The following is a 21,253-nucleotide window of genomic DNA, read 5'->3' as shown; positions in this document are numbered from 1 at the left end:
TGTCGCCGGGGTTGGAGTGGCCGCAGTACATGTCGCCGGGGTTGGAGTGGCCACAGGGCCTGTCGTCGGGGTCGGAGTGGCTGCAGGGCCTGTCGCCGGGGTCTGAGTGGCCGCAGAGCCTGTCGCCGGGGTCGGAGTGGCTGCAGGGCCTGTCGCCGGGGTCTGAGTGGCCGCAGAGCCTGTCGCCGGGGTCGGAGTGGCCGTAGTGCGTGTTGCCCGGGTTTGAGTGGCCGCAGGGCGTGTTGCCCGGGTCTGAGTGGCCGCAGTGCGTGTCGTTTTACTGTCAGATCCAGAGACCTTCTCTTCCCTTTGAGGGTACTGAATGGTGTTGAACAGGGCTCGGTAGGCATGGGCCAGGCCCCAGCACGTTGCAATGATCTGCATCTCTCTGGAGTTGCCAGGGTGAGAGCATACTTTGTCCAAATGTTCTACTAACTTTTCAGGATTCTGCACTTGCTCAGGGGTGAAGTTCCAAAACACTGGGGGTGCCCATTGGCCTAGGTACTTGCCCATCTTGTCCCACACACCCTGCCACTCATAACTATTCAGCCTTGGGGCAGATCTCTGGATGATATTCTTAAATTGCTTACCAACTTTAGACAAAACCGAAACAATATTCCCAAGAAGTATTAATAGAAGTATCTTAACTGCCCAAGGATGCTCAAAATACTGAAAAATTACTGTAATGAAGGAGGAAACGTCATAGAAGAAGGTAGTGACACTGCCATTCTCTATTTCCTCCGTAAAAAAACTCTCAGAAAAGTTACTGCAATTGCTAGTTGTCTCCACGAAATGGTATCCATGGTACAGTAACGGCTTCATTGTGAAGTTTACATACCACAGAAACGTCAAGGTCAATGTTCTAAAAACAAACCTCACAAGCGAGACATCACTAATCACTGCAGACCACAGCAAACTGCAAAAACCAACACCAATCTTTAACATGTACAGCAGGAAAAAGAGCGCGATGCAGATTATACAAATCAATATCGAGAACAGAGAAACCAACATTGTGACCCACAACTACTAACAGATATAAGTTCTTTAATACGCTCCGGTTAATCTGTTATTATCTCAAACCCTTCGAGCCCCACGTTGGGCGCCAAAAAGGACTGTCGTGGTTTAATTTCAGTCGGCAACTAAGCACCACGCAGCCGCTCGCTCACTCCCCCCACCCCCGGTGGGATGGGGGAGAGAATTGGAAGAGCACAAGTTAGAAAAACTCATGGGTTGAGATAAAAACAGTTTAATAATTGAAATAAAATGATAATAATAATATGATAATAATAATAATAATACACAAAACAAGTGATGCACAGTACAATTGCTCACCGCCCGCCGACCGATGCCCAGCCAGTCCCCGAGCAGCGGCCCCCCTGGCCAGCTTTCCCAGTTTATGTACTGAGCATGACGTCACATGGTATGGAATGTCCCTTTGGCCAGTTTGGCTGTGCCCCCTCCCAGCTTCTTGTGCACCTCCAGCCTTCTCAGTCAGTAGAGCATGGGAAGCTGAAAAGTCCTTGGCTAGTGTAAGCATTACCTAGCAACAACTAAAACATCGGTGTGTTATCAACTTTGTTCTCATCCTAAATCCAAAACACTGTACCAGCTACTAGAAAGGAAATTAACTCTATCCCTGCCGAAACCAGGACAGTATCCAATGTGGGAATTGCTGGAGGACCTATCAAAATCAGTCCCTTATATTGATACAGCCACAGGAGCACACTTAAATAAATGTTAAAGGGAAACCGCCATCCCCTATCTTTCTGCACTGGTGGGAGCAGGTTGATCTGTTCTCTAAAGTGAAGCAACACAGGTACTCTCACACATGCAAGTATATCAGGAAGTATCCATGGAGTCAATTGTTAACAGGAACCCCAGATATTACATTCTCATACCATCTCATTCTATAAAACATAGTCTTTGTACAGCTATGCAAGTTACAAAACTTCAGGTGGACAGTTGGCAAAGGCCATGTTCCCTTATTATGGCAGTGCATTATGTTGAAGTGCCAGTCTAGTCCTTTAGGTGCTAAGTTTTATTTAAGGAGTTAAGTTTTTCTCAGACAGCATTAAAGACTTGATGCACTGGAAGTGAATGCTTGCAGGGATCTCTATCATTTTAAAATTTCCCTCAGTTGGCAGGCCAGAAGTCAAGAGATGATAATTTGATCCATAACTCAAAGGAATAATTGCAGCCAAATGTCTCCTTCCTGGCCTCCATCAAAGATGCTTGCTTCTGCACACTGAGTGGAATTTCCAGCTGTTGCTATATCCAACCTCACTAACTGAATGTGGAAGATAGATACACAGTGACTGATGTGAATGCTGTTGTGTCACACATCAGGGCTGAAAATGAAGTATCCGGAGTTCACTGTGCTGTAGAAATAGATTTGCTGCCTGAAACAGCATTTTAGTGCTAAAGATCAAGAAAGAAAGAACCAAAGCATGGATTGAAACTCGTTGTTTAATTGAAGACTATTTAGAGAGAAAGATACAAAGATAAGTAGATCTAAATGGAAGAAGTGCATCATTGGCTGTGCTTATTAAATCATGATACTCCTTTATCACTCCCATCCACTAATTATGCAAAGGTTCTTCTTGAAATATGGCTAGTAAATGTCCGTCTTCCATGATGTCAATCAGTTGTTCTTGCAAACTAATTGGAAGGTGTTGCATTTTTATGTTTTTAACAAATGGGTTCAAAACCCACTGAAACTCTTCATTTGGAAGATTTCTAAACAGGTTAGGAAATTCTGCTTCCAAGTTTTTTAAGTGTATGAATATGAGAGTTTTTATAGGTGACACGCATCATTTTCAGCAACAAAGCCACATAATGATGGAAACATTTCCAAAAAGACGTTTTCAAAATGCTCTCTCCATAGCATGAGTTTCTTTCGAAAAGCAGTTACTTTCTCACGCCTTGTTAAAACATTACCTTCACCTTGAAGGGACACATTAAGTGTGTTTATTTTTTCAAAAATAAGTGTTAGGTAGCATACTACTGGCAGCCAGTTGTCATCACAGAAAAGGTCAGCAAACTTGGAACACGTCTTATTGTGAAAGAAAAATGCGTAACTCATCTTTAAGTTCGACAACTCTTTCAAGCACTTTGCCACGAGATAACCAGCAAACCTCTGTGTGGAACAAGAGATTTCCATGGTCACTCCCCATCTCATTACAAAGTATTGCAAAGATTCTACTATTTACAGGTCTTGTTTTTATAAACTTAACCACATTGATGGCATCGTGTAGCACTTTGTGCACTTCTGGCTCCAACATCTTTGCTGCAATAGCTTGCCTATGAATGAGGCAGTGGATGAGTTCCACGTGTGGTGCTATCTCTGTAACCTTACCCCGGAATCCTTTTTTTATTCCAGTCAAAGCAGCCGCTCCATCAGTGGTTACACTTGCACAGTTTTTCCACAAAGCATTGTTTTTTATTAAAGAAGTCATTTATTGTCGGGAATATATCTTCTCTGGTGCATTTTTCCTTTAGTGGCTCACAAAAAAGTAGTTCTTCATGTATTTCATTCTTGAAACGGAATCTAGCAAATACCATAAGCTGAGACATGTTAGAAACATCTGTACTTTCATCCAACTGCATAGCAACCCTCCCACACTGCGTAATTTGTTCTAATACTTGTTTCTTCAAATCTTCAGCAGTTTTCTGTGTGTCTTCCAGCGGCATTTCCTGACAAAGGAATGCATTTTAGTTTGTCGCCATATTGTTTTCTGTGTACTATTTCAGCCATTTTTACTGTGGCAGGAAGAACAAGTGTTTCCCCAATGGTATGTGGAAGTATCACATGACTTGAAACATCGCTGAAAAAATTGTAGAGGTTTGTCTTCATGTTCTGGATGTTTAGTTTTTAAATGTCTTGCTAATCGTGATGGCTTCATACTATCATTAGCTAATATCTCAAGGCACAATATACACTTAGGGTGAGGGTCAACATTGATGATAGTGGATGTAAATCCATATTTCACATAGCCTTCTTGATAATTTTGAATTTTTTTGGCCAACTTCTTGTCAGATCTGATTAGATCGTCATTGTTTTTACCTCGTAATGTGGCTGACAGAGAGTACTCCTGCTAGGAGTAGAAGTGTCAGCTCTGCCATTTTCTTGTAGTTTGCTTGTGCTAGCATTATTAGTATTATCTTCAATCTGCAGTTTCTTTGCAGGAATCTTTTTAAGCCACATGTCCATTCTGTGAGGGTTAGTTTAGTTAAAACTAGATAATATAATCTGTAAATCCACTTAACTGGGCACATGTAAACTGCAATATATCGCAATATGCTGAAAGCGAACAAATGAATGAAGGTGCCACTGTGAACCCCTCCGTGTTGTGGAACACCCACCCACTCTTCCCCCAGGACATCTTGTGTACAGCACCTGACACATAACTGTCTGACGTACGGACCGAGTGAGGGCGCCAGTGTCAATCCGTATATTAGCTATTAGTAAAGGTTAATTTCTTTCTTAAAGTTTTAGATAAATAAATATAAGTAGAAGTTCTAATATTTTCTCCCACTTTGGAGACCACTGGAGTAGACAAAAAACAGCTTGAGAAGTGACTGTTTCAATGTCCTATGCAAAGCTATTTCAACATTGCTTAGTAGTGTGCTTCAACGAGTGTTACATTTCCTGTTAAAACTGATAAATAAAAAGGAAAACTTGAAAGTAATTTTTAATGCTATTTTTATCCTAAATAAAGATTCTCAGTCTAAAAACTACCATTAAAGTCAAATTCTAGGCCTCCCACCAAAATGGCAGCTGATGCTCTAGTTGTGCTAATTTACTTTTCCTTCTTGAAGCCAAAATGGCAATACAGCATGTGGTGGGTTGACTCTGGCTCCTCATGGGTCGAGATAAAGACAGTTTAATAAGCGAAGGAAAGAGGAAGAAGAAATAAAAGAAAAAAACCAAAACAAGTGATACAAAGGCAATCACCACCTCCCACAAGTAGACCAGTACCCAGCTCGGTATCCCGAGCAATGGCTACCTCCCCAACCCCCCCTCCCCTCTGTTTTTATTGCTGAGCATGACATTATATGGCATGGAATATCCTTTTGGTCAGTTTGGGCCAGCTGTCCCGGTTGTGTCCCCTCCCAACTTCTTGTCCACCCCCAGCCTACCCACTGGGAGGGGCAGAGTGAGAAACAGAGAAATCCTTGACACTGTGTAAGCACTGTTCAGCAACAGCTAAGCTATTAGTGTGTTATCAACACTGTTTTGGTCACAAATCCAAAATATAGCACCATATGGGCTGCTGTGAAGAAAATTAACTCCATCCCAGCCAGACTCAGTTCAATCTCTACCCCTTATTCCATACCACTTATCTCATGCTCAGGTCTTACACTGTCCAATACATCCTCATTAGCTACCTCTCCCCTTCCCATCCTTTGATATAATACACAAATATCATTCCCTTAGTCTATGGGCCACCCCCATAAAATGTCCGTAAAATTTTCATAAAATTTTTATTTAGTCCATGAGTTGAGCTCCATCTGTTATGGTGGTCACTCAGGACAGGAGAGGCAGTGTGTTGTGTTGAGTTATTAGGCACCAAAGCCAACTCAGGTTGGGTCACTGCTACACTTGCACAGCTTCTTGTGAGGCTCAGGTTGGTTCGGGCAATTCCTGCTGTAGTACTTCCTATAATCAACTCAAACCATGGGTTATTTTCCCCCAAGGTTAAATCTCCTTGAGGTACATGGCGGATTTCCCCATCCTCCCGCATTACCCACCAAGTACACCTGGGTCCTTGAACAAAAGCAATCCCACGAACAGGTTTGCCTTTTCCTGATGGAGGAGCAACCCATGCTGTCTTTCCTAGCCAGTTCCCTACACACACTACGGGGACCTTATCTCCTTCTACAGCACATAGGGTTTTTGTTTGGGCAGGGCCGGGTCAGTCATCTGTTCTTCTGGTGTTAACCAGCCAAGTGACTTCTGCTAAATTTGCATCCCCGGTGCTTGTGTGTCCCAGTGCCCATCGCTATCAGTATAGTCTTTTACAGTCCATTGTATCGTTCAGACTTTCTGCAGGCTGGTGCATGATAGGAAATGTGGTACACACAACTAGTGCCATGTTTCTTGGCCCAGGTGCTTATGTAGTTATTTTGGAAATGAGTCCCGTTATCTGAGGCAGTTCTTTCTGGGGTGCCATGCCACCACAGAACTTGCTTTTCAAGGCCCAGGATGGTGTTTCGGGCGGTGGTATGCGTTACAGGGTAAGTTTCCAACCATCCAGTGGTCGCCTCCACCATTGTAAGCACGTGACACTTGCCTCAGCAGGTCCGTGGCAGTGTGATATAAACAATCTGCCAGGCCTCCCCATATTGATATCCCAGCCATCATCCGCTGTACCAGAGAGGCTTTACTCACTTGGCTTGCTTGATTATGATGCATGTTTCACATTCATGAATAACCTGTGCAATGGCTTCAGTGGTCAAGTCCACCCCTTGATCATGAGCCCATCTGTTGGTTGCATCTCTCCCTAGATGTTCCAATGTTTCATGGGCCCATCGAGCTACAAATAGCTCACCCTTACGCTCCCAGTCCAGGTCCACCTGAGCCACTTCAATTCTGGCAGCCTAGTTTACCTGCTCTTTGTTTGAATGTTCTTCGGTTATGCGGCTCTTCGACATGCGAGCATCTACATGATGTACCTTTACAGCAGTGTTTTCTACCCAAACAGCGATGTCTTGCCACAGTGCAGCAGCCCAGATGGGTTTACCTCTGCAGTTGGTCCATTTCCATTGCTGTAGCCACCCCTACAGGGCATTTGCCACCATCCATGAGTCAGTATAAAGTACTGGCCTCTTTTCTCATTCAGCAATCTCTAGGGACAGCTGGATGGCTTTCACTTCAGCAAACTGACTTGACTTGCCTTCTCCTGTGACAGCTTCTGCAATTTGTCGTGTGGGACTCCACACAGCAGCTTTCCAGTTCTGATGGTTTCCCCCAGTACGACAGGACCCATCAGTAAACAGAGCATATAGCTTCTCATTTTCTGGTAGTTCATTATACAGTGGGACCTCTTGGGCATGAGTCACCTCCTTGGGCAATGCTCCAAAATCTCTGTCTTCTGGCCAGTCCATGATCTCTTCCAGGATTCCTGGGCAGCTGGGGTTCCCCATTCAGGCCCACTGCATGATCAGTGCAATCCACGTAGCATCAGGTGTATGATGGGTAGAGGGGGCCCTTCCTTTGAACAACCAGTACAGCACAGGCAATTGTGGTGCCAAGAGGAGCTGTGCTTCTGTACCAACTATTTCTGAAGCAGCTCGAACCCCTTCATATGCTGTTAATATCTCTTTTTCAGTCAGGGTGTAGCAGGCCTTGGATCCTCTATATCCCCAGCTCCAAAACCCTATAGGTTGACCTTGAGTCTCTTCTCCAGGTGCTTTCTGCCAGAGGCTCCAGGTGAGGCCATGCTCCCTGGCTGCAGTGTAGTGCACATTTCTCACATCTGGTCCTGTCTGGACTGACCCAAGGGCTACCTCATAAATTATCTCCTGTTGGATCTGTTGGAAGGCATGCTGCTGCTCAGGGCCCCACTCAAAACAGTTCTTCTTTTGGGTCACTCAATAGAGAGGATGCACAAGCTGACTAACCCAGAATATGCATTCTCCAGAATCCCACAGCGCCTAGAAAAGCATGTGTTGCTTTTTTGTTAGCTGGTGGGAACATGGCTGTTATTTTATTGATCACATCTATTGGGATGCGATGATGTCCATCTTGCCGTTTTATTCCCAAAAAATGGATCTCTCGTGCAGGTTCTTTGACCGTACTTTGTTTTATCGCAAAACTCTTTCAGAAGGATCTGGATTATTCTTTTCCCTTTCTCAAACACTTCTTACTCGCTGTTGCCCCACATGATGATGTCATCAATGTATTGCAGGTGTTCAGGAGCTTCATCCTGTTCCAGTGCAGTCTGGATCAGTCCATGGCAAATGGTAGGGCTGTGCTTCTACCCCTGGGGTAGTCGATCCCAGGCGTGTTGGACACCCCTTCACGTGAAAGCAAAATATGGCTTGCACTCTGCTGCCAAAGGGATTGAGAAGAACACGCTGGCAATTTCAGTTGTGGCATACCACTTGGCAGCCTTCGACTCCAGGTCATATTGAAGCTCTAGCATGTCTGGTATGGCAGCACTCAGCAGTGGCGTGACTTTGTTCAGGCCACAGTAGTCCACTGTTAGCCTCCACCCTCCATCAGACTTTTGCACTGGCCATATGGGACTATTAAAGGGTGAGTGAATCTTGCTGATCACTCCTTGGCTCTCCAATTGATGCATCAGCTCATGGATGGGAACCAGGGAGTCTCGGTTGGTGCGATATTGTCGCTGGTGCACTGTCATGGTAGCAACTGGCACCTGCTGTTCTTTAACCTGCAGCAACCCCACAACAGAAGGGTCCTCCGAGAGGCTGGGCAAGGTAGACAGCTGTTTAATTTCTTCCGTCTCCAAGGCAGCTATACCAAAAGCCCACCGGTACCCTTTTGGGTCCTTGAAATACCCTCTCCTGAGGTAGTCTATGCCAAGGATGCACGGAGCCTCTGGGCCAGTCACAATAGAATGCTTCTGCCACTTGTCCCCTGTTGGGCTCACCTTGGTCTCCAACACAGGCAACAGTTGGGATCCTCCTATCACTCCAGAAATCCAGATGTGTTCCACTCCCTTGTACCCTCATGGCATTATGGTACACTGCACCAGTGTCCACCAAAGCCTCATACTCCCATGGGTCCGATGAGCCAGGCCATTGAATCCACACAGTCCAGTAAACCCAGCTGTCCCTTTCCTCTGCCTGGCTGGAGGCAGGGCCCCCCTATTCCCTTTCAGAGCATTCATAACCTGACTCCTGTAATTGCAAACCAGAAGTCCCTACATCATGGTACCAGGAGTGGCATTCAAAGCCACACAGACATATGTTCATTGATTCAGTATCAGAAGGAAAAGAGGCATCCTCAGCCCTTCTAGTGCATCTGGGGAATTGCTCGACAGCAACTGGAGCAGTAATCTTCCTGGATGGACCCTTTTTAGCTGCTGTTTTTCCTTGCAATTCCAGGTCCAAGGTAGGTGCACCTTCCCACTTCCTCATGTCCTCCCCATAGTCTCACAGATAGAACCACAGGTTGGCACGTGGCATGCACCCACAGGTCCCTTTCCTTTGAGCAAAGAAAGACCAACTCCATACGGCACTCGATAGCTGAGACACTGGCCTGTAGGGGCAAGGAAGAAGAGAGATTCTCCATATTCTCTTCGAGTCGCTGGAACTGGTGGGACAGCCTTTCCACAGCTGAGATGCGGGCCTGTCATGTAGAGGGGGAGGGGAAAGAGAGATTCTCTTCGAATTGCTGGAGCTGGCAGGCCAGTCTATCCACAGACATCCTCAATGTCTGCCCAGTCCATTATCACCAGAGCGTTGTCATAGGATGTCAGTGTATTCTGTACAAACTTCTGCCACATAGACTGCGTGCACTAGACATCATCTGGATCTTTGGAGGCCTGGTTGTTGTCCGGGTCGCTGTAGACCACCACCACCACTCATTCCCTCAAATATTGAATACCTTCCTCTGCAGTAGTCCACTTGCCTCGGTAGTTTACAAGATCTTCCTTGAGGGGGATACATTGTCTTCATGCTTGATAGGAGCTGCCTCCAGAGCCTGCAGATGGCTGTCCCTCTTCCGATCCCTTTGTTGATTCCATGCTTCCTAGCGAGGGATCCCAGCTGCTGGTCTTCCTTACCATCTAGTTCCAGACCGTTTGCCCCACTATCCCAGTATCGGAGCAACCAGGTAGCAATTCACTCACCTTGCTGACCTCTGTAATCTTTCCACATATCTCGCAGCTCACTCAGGGATAGGGACCAGGTAGTTTCCGCCTCTTTTATGATTTCTGTCTCTTCTCTCTCTTCTTCTTGTGGGTGTCCTGCTGCAGAACAGGCTGCCTCTTCTGATTCTTCCTCCTGTTCCCTCTTAGGAGGAGCTTCTTCCTCTCTTACTAACTGGGTCAACCTCTGCTTCTTTTGTTTCTTCTTGATTACAGGAGCAACTATGAAAGTTGAGGGTTGGGTCTCTGGTTTAGCCACAGTGTCTGTTCACGTGACCTCAGAGCGAGCAACCCTCTCAGTGTCCATTTGTGTGCCCTCAGAGCAAGAGATACTCTTGCTCTATTGAGGGTGCTGGACAGGGGCTCGATAGGCATGGGCCAGGCCCCAGCACAACATTAGAATTTGCTGTGTTTCATTGGGGCAGGCAAGGCCCCTTTTTCAAATGCTGTACCAATTCAGTGACATTACATGCCTGTACAGGTGTAAAATCCCAGGCTAACAGAGGTGATAATGGCCCTAGGCACCTACCCAAATCCTCCCATACACCCTGACACCCAGGGGTCAACAGCTTCGGGACATGTTCCTGTGTGGCATTCCCAATTAGTTGTTTAACCTTATGAACATTAATCAAAATTAATATCAGGCTCATGACACACACCAGTACAAACAGTCTGATTGCATAAGGATATTCAAGAAACTGAGAGGCCATTACAAAAAGGCTGGAAAGACCTATCCTGGAGGAGAGGAAGGGGTAGGTGCCGTTCTTCCCTCTCTCCACAAAGCATCTCTCAGAGGAGAAAAGGAGAAAAGTGTAATTGCTAATTTTCTCCATGAGATGGTTCTTGGAGTACTGGGACAGCAGCAATGTAGGGCCCAAATACCAGATTAGGCTCAAGGCCAGTGCTTTTATCATAGCTCTCCCAAGCAAAGCAAAACAAAGTGATAAACAACACAGCAAACAGCAACAATTGAAAACAGTCATTAACAGTTCTTGGAGTTTGTTGTACAGCAGGAAAGAGATGAAGCACCAGAGCAGGGGAGGGAACACATAAGTCAGCATCCAGAGTAAATACGTCAGCATCACGACCAGCAACAGCAAGTAATAGCCTACCAAGTAACAACTCAGCTAAACAGGTATAACGGCTAGAAGTTCAGTCTAGCACACTCCGATCAAATCTGTTATTATCTCAAACCCGTTATTATCTCAAACCCCTCGAGCCCCATGTTGGGCTCCAAAAAGGACTGTGGTGGCTTGACCCCAGCTGGCAGGTAAGCCCCCACCCAGTCACTCACTCACTCTCCCCCCCCCCCCCGCCCCAGTGGGATGGGGGAGAGAATCGGAAGGGCAAAAGTGAGAAAAAAACTCGTGGGTCGAGATAAAGACAGTTTAACAAAGGAAAGAGGAAGGAAAAAAAAAAAAGCCCCAAACAAGTGGTACAAAGGCAATCACTCACCACCTCCCACAAGTAGACCAATGCCCAGCCAGTTCCCGAGCAATGGCTACCTACCCCAAAACGCCCTCCCCTCCCTTTTTATTGCTGAGCACGACGTTATTTGGTATGGAATATCTCTTTGGTCAGGTCAGGTCAGCTGTCCTGGCTGTGTCCCTTTCTCAACTTCTTGCAGCCTACCCGCTGCGGAGAGCAGAGTGAGAAACAGAGAAAGCCTTGACACTGTTCAGCAATAGTGAAAACACTGGTGTGTTATTAACACTGTTTTGGTCACAAATCCAAAACACAGCACCATGTGGGCAGCTATGAAGAAAATTAACTCCATCCCAGCCAGATCCAGTACATGGCATTTGAGCTAAAAGTCAGTGGGTTTGATATGAGTGTTTTTTTATATAAGGACAGTTATAGTTGCAATTTAGAAAGAATAAGATAACTTTTCAAAGGTCAGCAATATTGTGTGCTTTTTGAAATTGAAAGTTTTAGGCCCTAATTTTACCAAAGCATGCATTCTTTGCTCACATATAAGCATTTGTGGCATATGAATTTCTTTGTTTCTAGGCTTTCGCCCTCACTGAGGACACTGTGAATATAATTACTTGGTTAGTTTAAATAAAATAAGGTGGATCTCTTTTGTAAATATATGTTTTGCTAAAACATGGGAAGATGAGACTAGAGGTTTCTCAGAGATAAAAGGGATTTGAATAGAATCTTTTGAGAAAAAGCAAATGGTTATTTGTCTCTTATTTCTCAGCTTAATTGGGAGTGTCTTTAATTTCCCCTGTTATGCTCTTTCCTTTCAAAAAAACCAGCAACTAACATATCCTTAGTTCTTCAGTCTGTACATTTCAAATGCAAGCATATTAATCAGTGAAAAAATAAATACAATTTTTGGGCATTATGTGTTTCATTAAAGTTTGTTACTATATAATAGAAAAGTATTTTGATTTGGGCCTTGTTTGACTGCAGTTCTTCATTTCTTGCCAGTTGGCAGGTTTGTCAATAAACTAAACCACGTGCATGCCCAGTTTGAATGAATACATCATTTAAAAGGGGGAATATGAAAGTCTGCTATGCAAATAGAAGTCTATACAGTCACTTCCCCATTATGAAGTAATGAGATATGGAATATCATTGATTCTGGAATCTAGTTGGACCTGCATAGTCAGGTTGCATGTATTGCATTCTGTTTTTCATCTGGATTTAGAAATCAGATCATAGGATAATTCAGGTTGGAAGGGACCTCAGGAAGTGTCTAGTCCTACCTTCTACTGAAAGCAAGGTCAGCTATGAAATCAGACCAGATTGCTCAGGGCTTTATCCAGGATGGAGACTGCACAACCTCTCTGGGCAATCTGTTCCACTGGTGAAAATATTTTTCCTCATATCCAGTCTGAACCTCTCCTCTTTCAAATTATGCCTGTTGCCTCTCATATTCCCAACATGTACCGCTTCCTTGTATGTATTGGAAAGCTACTATTATGTGTCCCGAAGTCTTCTCTTCTCCAGGCTGAACAAGCCCAGTTCCCTCAGCCTCTCTTCACAGGGCATGTGCTCCAACCCTGTGACCATCTTGGTGGCCCTCTGCTGAACTCTCCCCAGTTCATCAAAGTTTTTCTTTTTTTGGGGACCCAAATCTGGATACAGTATTCTAGATGTGGTCTAACAAGCCCTCAAGCATATCAACTTAACCTCCCCCCCCAATTTGGTGTCATCTGCAAACTTTATGAGCAAGTACTCTGTCACCTCTTCCATATCATTTATAAAGATGCTAAATAGGACAGGTCCCAGGATATACCCCTGTGGTACTACGCTCGTGACTGGTCTCCAGGTAGAGTACGACCCATTAACAACTACTCTCTGTGTCTGATTATCCAGCCAGGTTTTTTTACACATCTGGTTGTCCACCCATCCAGACTATAATATCCTTCACTTCAGTGAAATTCACTTTGTAATAATGAATTTGACTGAAGATCAACTTTCATGTGGGGATATTCCTTTTTATAGTGGCATTTTATAAGTATTGGGGTGGAGGAGGGAAATGCCAGCAGAGGAGTTGGTTTAAAGTTTCAAGCATAAGTAAATAACCAGGTATTCCCATGGTTTATTTAATCAAGACCCTTCAAATTGTTGTATCTTTTCCCAACTGCCATTGCAGCGCATGGACATGGATCGTCGTAGGGAAGATGCCAGAAACCCCAAGCGCAAGCCCCGCTTGATGGAGGAGGATGAATTGCCATCTTGGATTATTAAGGATGATGCTGAAGTTGAAAGGCTCACATGTGAGGAAGAGGAAGAGAAAATATTTGGAAGAGGGTCCCGTCAGCGCAGGGATGTGGACTATAGTGATGCTCTTACAGAGAAACAGTGGCTACGGGTAGGTACTGCTTTTTTCTTTTTGACAGCTGCTATTGGGGGCATGGGTGTTCTCACTGAAGATTACAAAGTTGCACAAGTTAAAACACCGTGTAATATCTAAGGTCCATGTATTCTTATTATTCAGTTTTTACAACTCTGCTCAAGACATAACTTAGGTTTCAAGCTATGTTGCTGAAGCTTAACTCATTGCTAGATACAGAATCATGATTACAGTTGTTTTCTATTGCAACTATTCTGTGGCCGTAGATATTGACATATTTCACTTATGTTTTTCGACACACTAAGCAGATTGTCATCATTAAGAGACTTTTCAATTTAAAATATGGGAAACCTATGATCAGTGTGTATTACAGCTTTCTGTGCTGCAGGTGTATAAGAAAAAACCCAAACTGATCCATTTTAAATGTTTGGAAACTTTCAAGCAATTCTTCTCTCTCTTAAGCTTTTTCATTTCCAAGTGCCTCTGTGTTTCTTGATCCCAGTGAGATCAAAAAACTCGATGAAGACCATGTTGCAGGATTTCCATGCCTGAAAGTAAAGAATCTAAACTTACTCTTACTGAATCTATGATTTTGTTGCCCTTGAGGATTTCTTGTCATTCCTCTGCTTAAAAAAAAGTGGAGATAATGAAAATGCTTAAAAATGCTTACAAAAAGCATTAGATAATGAACGCTAATGTATATGGCTTTTCAGAATGTTAATATCAAGGGTGGTAAAGAAATGAGGTTTGATCTCTAGAAAGTCTCGTCAAAACCAGGAAATTTCATAATTTTTAACTCAATTATGATTTCTAAAGCATATTAGTAAGATTTTTCATGTACAGATCTAGTCTCTGTGATTTGATAGGCAGTATTCTACCATGGTAGAACAATCATATGCTTATGTGGTTGACACTAATACACAGTGCAGCTAGGACCATAAAAGCTAGGGAAAAAAACCTCCAAAATAAAGTGTATATCGGGTAGATCTGCTCAAGCTTATTTTAAACTAGTTAGCTTCAGTACTGAAATACTCTGGCTATGGCAAAAGCTCAGCTTGGACTTTCATACTTTACTTCTCTGGTTGGTTTTGTACTCAATGTTAAGCTGTTTTCTGTCAAAAAATAATAGCCCTCAGGAAGTCATCTTTCTACCTCAAGGCAAGATCAACTATTCCTATTTCATTCCTTATAGATGTTTGCCTAAAGGCCTCCACTGATGGAAAATTTAGAACTCCCTAAGGGAAGCTATTGCTGTGATTTATTTTTCCCTAATACCTTATCTGAATTTCTTTGCTGGTTTTTAAGTGCATTACTTCTTGTTCTGTTCACTGTGTTCATGAAGAACAGGTTGTTCACTTCTTTTTTTTCCCCATCTTTTTACGTCTTAAAAGACTGTTATCATACCCCTGCTTAGTCTTTTTTTCTTTGCATTAACAACCCCTGCTCATATGATCTTTTCCCATAGGCCCTGTTTTCTAGACCTCTGATCATTTTCATTCAACTTCCTTAAACTCTCTCCAAGTGATTAACAACTTTGTTTAAGTTTTATTCAAAGCTAGACACCTTGGCTGCCTGCTAAATGCCCACCTAGCCACTCTTTCACTCCCCCTCCTCAACAGGACAGGGGGAGAAAATAAGATAGAAAAGCTCGTGGGTCAAGATAAGGACAGGGAGATCATTTACCAATTACCGTCACAGGCAAAGCAGACTCGACTTGGGGAAAATTAATTTAATTTGTTGCCATTTAATAATAGAGTAGCATGGCAAGAAACAAAGACAAAAGTAAAAACACCTTCCCCCCCACACCTCCCTTCTTCCCAGGCTCAACTTTACTCCTTCGTTCCTGTCTCTTCTACCTCCTCCCCCCACTCCGAGCAGCACAGGGGTTGGGGAATGGGGGTTGTGGTCAGTTCATAACGCTTTGTCTCTGCCACTCCTTCCTCCTCACACTCTTCCCCTGCTCCAGCGTGGGGTGCCTCCCACAGGAGACAGTCCTTCACAAACTGCTTCAATGTGGGTCTCTCCCACGGGCTGCAGTCCTTCAGGAACAGACTGCTCCAGCATGGGTGCTATCCATGGGCCGCAGCTCCTGCCAGAAAACCTGCTCCTGCATGGACTCCTCTCCACAGGCTGCAGCTTCCTTCAGGGCATATCCACCTGCTGAGGTGTGGGGCCCTCCACGGGCTGTAGTGTGGCTATCTGCTCTGATGTGGTCCTCCACAGGCTGCAGGGGGACTACCTGCTTCACCATGGTCTTCACCGCAGGCTTCAAGGGAATCTCTGCTCCAGCACCTGGAGCACTTCCTCCCCCTCCTTCTTCTCTGACCTTGGTGTCTGCAGGGTTGTTTCTCTCACATTTTTCTCACTCCTCTCTCTCACAGCTGCTGTGCAGCGTTTTTTACCATTTTGTAAATATGTTATCAGAGAGGTGCCACCAGCGTCGCTGATTGGTTAAGCTTTGGCCAGCAATGGGTCCATCCTGGGGCTGGCTGGAACTGACTCCATCCAACATGAGGGCAGCTGCTGGTCTCTTCTCACATAGGCCACCCCTGCAGACCCCCCTGCTACCAAAACCTTGCCACGTAAACCCAATAAAACAGTTGATTTTTCCTTGCCTAATAGAAATACTTTGCATATATCCTTGTTGTAAATTATCCACGTTTTCTCCAGTTGTTACACCAATTTATCAAAATAATTTTGAATTTTAATCTCGTTATCAGGTATACTTGTGGTCCCTGTCAACTTGGTGTTCTTTGCAGATATAATAGGCATACTTTTCATTCCATAATCCAGGTAATTAAAAAAAGATATTGAATAGCACTGGATCCCTATTTCCACAGCTTTCCATTTTGACAGAGCTACTCTGAGTTTTAAAAAGTGTTCTGAATAGAATTTTCTGACTATTTGCTACACACCTGATAGTAATTTTATGTAGTCCATGTTTTCTTGGTTTGTTTGTGATAATGTCGTGTGAAACAAGGTCAAAGACCTTGCTAAAGTCAAGATACAGTATGTACTGCTACTCCTTTTCAACATGGCTTGTTATCTTGTTGAAGAAAACTTCAAGTTCCTTCCTCCACTGTTAAACTGTTAACTGTGTACTCAAATTAGCTAGTTTAAAGCTAGATCAGATGTTTCCATACTACATAGCAGTCACTTCTAACTGTATTGTGTACATATTTTCAATTGCATTTTCAGGTGGCAAGTCTGTATACTTCAGAGTGTTACAGCAAATGCTAATGTAAGAGCTACTAATATTTTTGAATGCTTGTATTCTGAGGATTAGATTTACAGTGTAGCACTGGTCATGCAGCTTCACAGTAAAAGGTCCTCTCCATTAGGTGGACACTGAAAACTTGAATAAAGTGAAACTTTCCTGAGTGTTTTCATGAGATTTATTTTGCGGGGAAAGTAAGGAGTTCTGTTTTCTGCATTTTTACCCCTCACTTGTCTTTTCTTTGAGTAATTTAAAATTTCCTGTTGTTTTTTTTTTAAATGACATACCTCGGGGATCATAGAAAAAGAGATGACAATCATGTACAACATTTTCAAGGGAATCTTTACATGTGTAAAATTATCAGAGGGAGTTAATAAGCAGCTTTACCCTGAGGTTTTGCCACTCCAACTTGCAATGTAATATCATACACATTGTATGGAAATTTTAAATCAAATCATTTTTTGTTAAAATGGACACAATAAATACTTAAATGGCTAAGGCTTTTTAAAAAGTACCCACAAGTTTCAATACATTCTAAATTAAGGATGGCACTTTATTTCATAAAAGTTTTCCCTTTACTACCCCGCATGTTTTATTATGCCACTGTCCACTGCTCTTTTGGAGCACCGTAGAAGAAACAGACCTGTTGGTCACTAGCAGCAGGGCTATATCTCTAGGTTTTTTTCTTTCTCCAGCTGCTGATACCTTTAAGCTATACTTGCATGAGGCTTTTCAGAAGGAAACTTTACGTTTCTGATGAATATATTGGTTTGATAATATGATTATCCAACTCGCAGCTGTCTCCTTAGCTGCATTTGTCTTTGAGAGATTCAGTTGAATTTTACTTTAATTTCTGAGGAGTTTTGCCTGGGTCAGCAGCCAGAATTCTGACTGCAGGTCAGCTACCTGCTCCTTCTGAGCTGGACCCTGCTGTTCTGCACCAGGTGGGGCGGGGGGGGGCAAGGGCGGGAAGAGAGAGATGGCACAGGGTTCTTTCTGGATCTCAGTAAGAAAGGCCTGACAACAAATAGCATAATAAAATAGCTGTTTTAATAAGATAGAATAAAAAGAGGAATATAGATAGCGAGTAAATCTTACGACCCTTCAGATGCTAGGAACCCCACTTTCATGCAGCATCGAACGGACCCCAGATGGATTTTCCCACGGCACACTGCACAGATCCCATGTCCGTGGAGAAGTCCCTCCTCCCTCCTGTACCATAGTGCCTTTTATCTTGTGTGAAAAACAAAACCATAGATCTTATCCTGACAGGTTGGAATGTTATCTCTGTCATAACATCCACAGCACAGGCTGGCACAGGGCATTCCAGCAGATTCCCTTACAGTAGCTACTCATGCTAACCTATTGGCTTTTCAAGCCTTAAGTACAAGACCCAATAGAGCAGACATGGCCTGCTCAAGATCACCAATTCCTCAAATACAATGTCTTCCGCAAGGCTCCCAATATACCTGGCCATAACACAGATACCTCAATGCTGAATAGTCCAGTAAGGGTCTTATAGGCTTAATTCCTTCTTGTTGCCTCTGAAGGGGAAAAAAAACCCAAAGAAACAAACATCTAATGCCAGTTTTCCCTTCCTGGAGTTCTGGGTGCTGGGTAGTACTTGGTGCCTATGCTCACGTTCATGAGCATATGCATCATTGCAGATCCCCAAAGGAAAAAAAAAAACCCTCAAGGCATTTGTGCATGTGCATATACAGACAAAAATGTCATCTTTCTCCTTATCAGAAGACCTGAGTTCTGAGTTTGGAAGCAGTGGACCAAAAATAAAAATTATTATTAAAGCCAAGGGGATGAACACATGCAATATGTAGTGAAACTGCTTTGGAGGCCTGCAGCTGCCCTAGGCAAACTGTAATTGAATATCACTCTTCAGACTCCCTGGGAACTTATAACAGAAGAACAGGCTTTGATCACTAGCTGATGCTGCAGGGTGCTGTGCCCTAACTATTGGTATGGCAACTGCATTTTCTATAAACAGAGAAGTAGGAGCTTGCCTTCTGATATTAGAAAGCATTTAAATTGTGGAATTATTGTATCTTCTAGCATATTTCTCCCACAACAGTGCTCCTCACAGGGCGGCAAAATGATAGATCAGCAATCAGATTATTTCTTAAAGGGCCATGAGTGTTCTGTTAAGGACAATGAATCAATGGATTTGTTTGCAATAGTCGCAAATTAGTGTATCTGAGCTGCTGCTCAGAGGCTAAATTGACCAGGATTGCTGTTAGATGTGTTCCATGATGTCTGAGATACTTATCCTGACCTGATCTTGATTCTAATAGTTTTGACTCAGGCAGAGGCATCAAGACAGCTCTTACCTGGCTAAGCTAGTTCTGATACTCTTTAACTCATCCACCAAACCCTTACTGTGAAGCTAAATCTCTTAAGACAGTTGAAATGTTTTGCATCTGGATTCAGTTTCTCATTCAACCTAGTTGCTTGCTTGTTGACATGAAAAAAGTTCTGTTCTGTAGATGTGCAGATTAAAAGTAGATTTGCATGTTGCCAAGTGGAACAAGTCTGAAATCTGAGATGAGCAGTGTCAGATTTATCTCACATGGGCATTCAAAACCAAGCTACTGTAGACTACTTACTTTTGCTGATCTAAAAAATTCAAGTGAAATTAAGGCATTAAGTCCATATTTATTTTTCTTATTTAAATTAGAAGAAAGCCAATATTGACATACATACACACAAAGTATGTGATGGATATTTTTAATATCCTCATGACTATTTTGAATTCCAAGTGTTGGAATATAAAAAAGTATTGGAATATAATAGTGTTGGGATATAATAAAAAATATTGAATTCCAAGTGTTGGAATATATTCTCAGTAAAACGATTTAAAATGTCTCATAAACTGTTTTTGTATAGTGAAAACCTGAAGTCAGGAAATCTGAACAGCTATTTCAGAGAAATATCTATCAGCAAAACATCTTGATATATTTTCATAGGATTCTTTTACCTTTCACTTTGCCCTAAGGGTTTTCCTTGTAAAGTACCATAAGAAGTGTTAGCATGTTTTCTGTTGGAACTGTAAGTATATTCTCCTCTAGGAAACATTGGAATAAATGTTTGACATAAAAATCCTTTTCTATTTTGGACAACTATGAGTAGCCTTGTTGAGAGCATTAGACTAAAATAAATTGTATTTTGTTTGAAATAGCTAGATTTATCTCACGTATTGAGTTGCTATATCCCAGAAATCATGAACTAAAACTTTCATACTTGAATTGTAATATTTTTCCTCTTCTGAGGTGTCAAATTTTGCATGAAACAGTTAAAGACCATGCAAATAAGATTTCTGAGATATCTCATGCTAAAAGTCAAAATTCAAATGACCTACTAAAGTGAAGCCTAAATAATTATTACAAATTTCACAGAAATACAGAAAAAAAGAAATTCTGCATTAAATGTTTTAGATTCAGGTTCCTAGGAGCAGTTTGGGATCTGAAGGAGAAGAAACAATCATTTTAATATTGGGTGCCCACTGGATCCTTCCTTTCTCTGAGATTGATAAGAGGCTTGACAGTTAAAATGATGGAGCTTATGATACAGTAGGCCATGACATTTTGTCACATATCAGACTTTTGAATAGTGATTAGTCATTAATAAGCTGCTTCTGTTGATTTGCATTTGCAACATGGATGAAAAGTTGCTGATATTTTTCCAAGCAACTTGTTATATATTTTGGCCAAAGTACTTATTCACTCTGCAAATATAGAAGAATTTAATATTTTGCCTTGTCTAGAGGAGCAATTTCTGGGACTGTTAGTGTCCTAATATACAATAAGAAAAGAAATATTAACCTAGCAAACATGGAAAACCAGTTAAGTTTAAAACTGGGCTTCACAAAAATTATTAAACCCATCCCTAGGCATAACTAGAAGGCTTTCAGATTCTTGAGTTATCTTGAAGTAATCTGCTCAGTGAATTGAATGCTCTGTTTTCTGTACCCTAGGAGTGGGATTTTATTTTTAAAAGAAGAAAAAAAAATCTTTCCAATAATATAGAAGACCTGTCCAAGTGTAGAGTCTAAACTTGATAATTTTGGATTACAGTATTTCAGAGAAGTTAAGGATTAGTGTACTGGACATCTGTTTCAGTTACCTCTGAGTACATATAATGAGACATTATCAGATGGATCTCAAAGACTCAGAATATTAGGACTTCATTGCTGCTTGGGGCCTTGCTTGAATTTAATTAATTTCATATATGCACTTACACTCCATTCTCCATTCTTTTGTGGAGGAACTTCGCTTCCTCCTAGACCATTCTTAAGAGCCTGTGCCTTTCTTAGAAATTTCTTTGTATTCTTCAGTAAGCTCCTGCATAAATAATAGCTTTTACTCATCAGTCTGTGAT

General features: G+C 42.7%; 1 protein-coding gene across 1 annotated transcript in view; it reads left to right on the top strand.

Moving 5' to 3' along the window:
- The window catches only part of LOC143171861 (SWI/SNF-related matrix-associated actin-dependent regulator of chromatin subfamily A member 2-like), a 209,646-nt gene that overhangs the window by 140,638 nt on the left and 47,755 nt on the right, over positions 1–21,253 (top strand). The window contains exon 28 of the mRNA XM_076360967.1: positions 13,447–13,665. Within this exon, the coding sequence (XP_076217082.1) occupies positions 13,447–13,665 (219 nt within the window). The remainder of the gene's footprint in view (positions 1–13,446; positions 13,666–21,253) is intronic.

This window comes from Aptenodytes patagonicus, chromosome W, assembly GCF_965638725.1.
Source record: "Aptenodytes patagonicus chromosome W, bAptPat1.pri.cur, whole genome shotgun sequence".
Lineage (NCBI taxonomy): Eukaryota > Metazoa > Chordata > Aves > Sphenisciformes > Spheniscidae > Aptenodytes > Aptenodytes patagonicus.
This window is presented reverse-complemented; position numbering and strand designations above follow the sequence as displayed.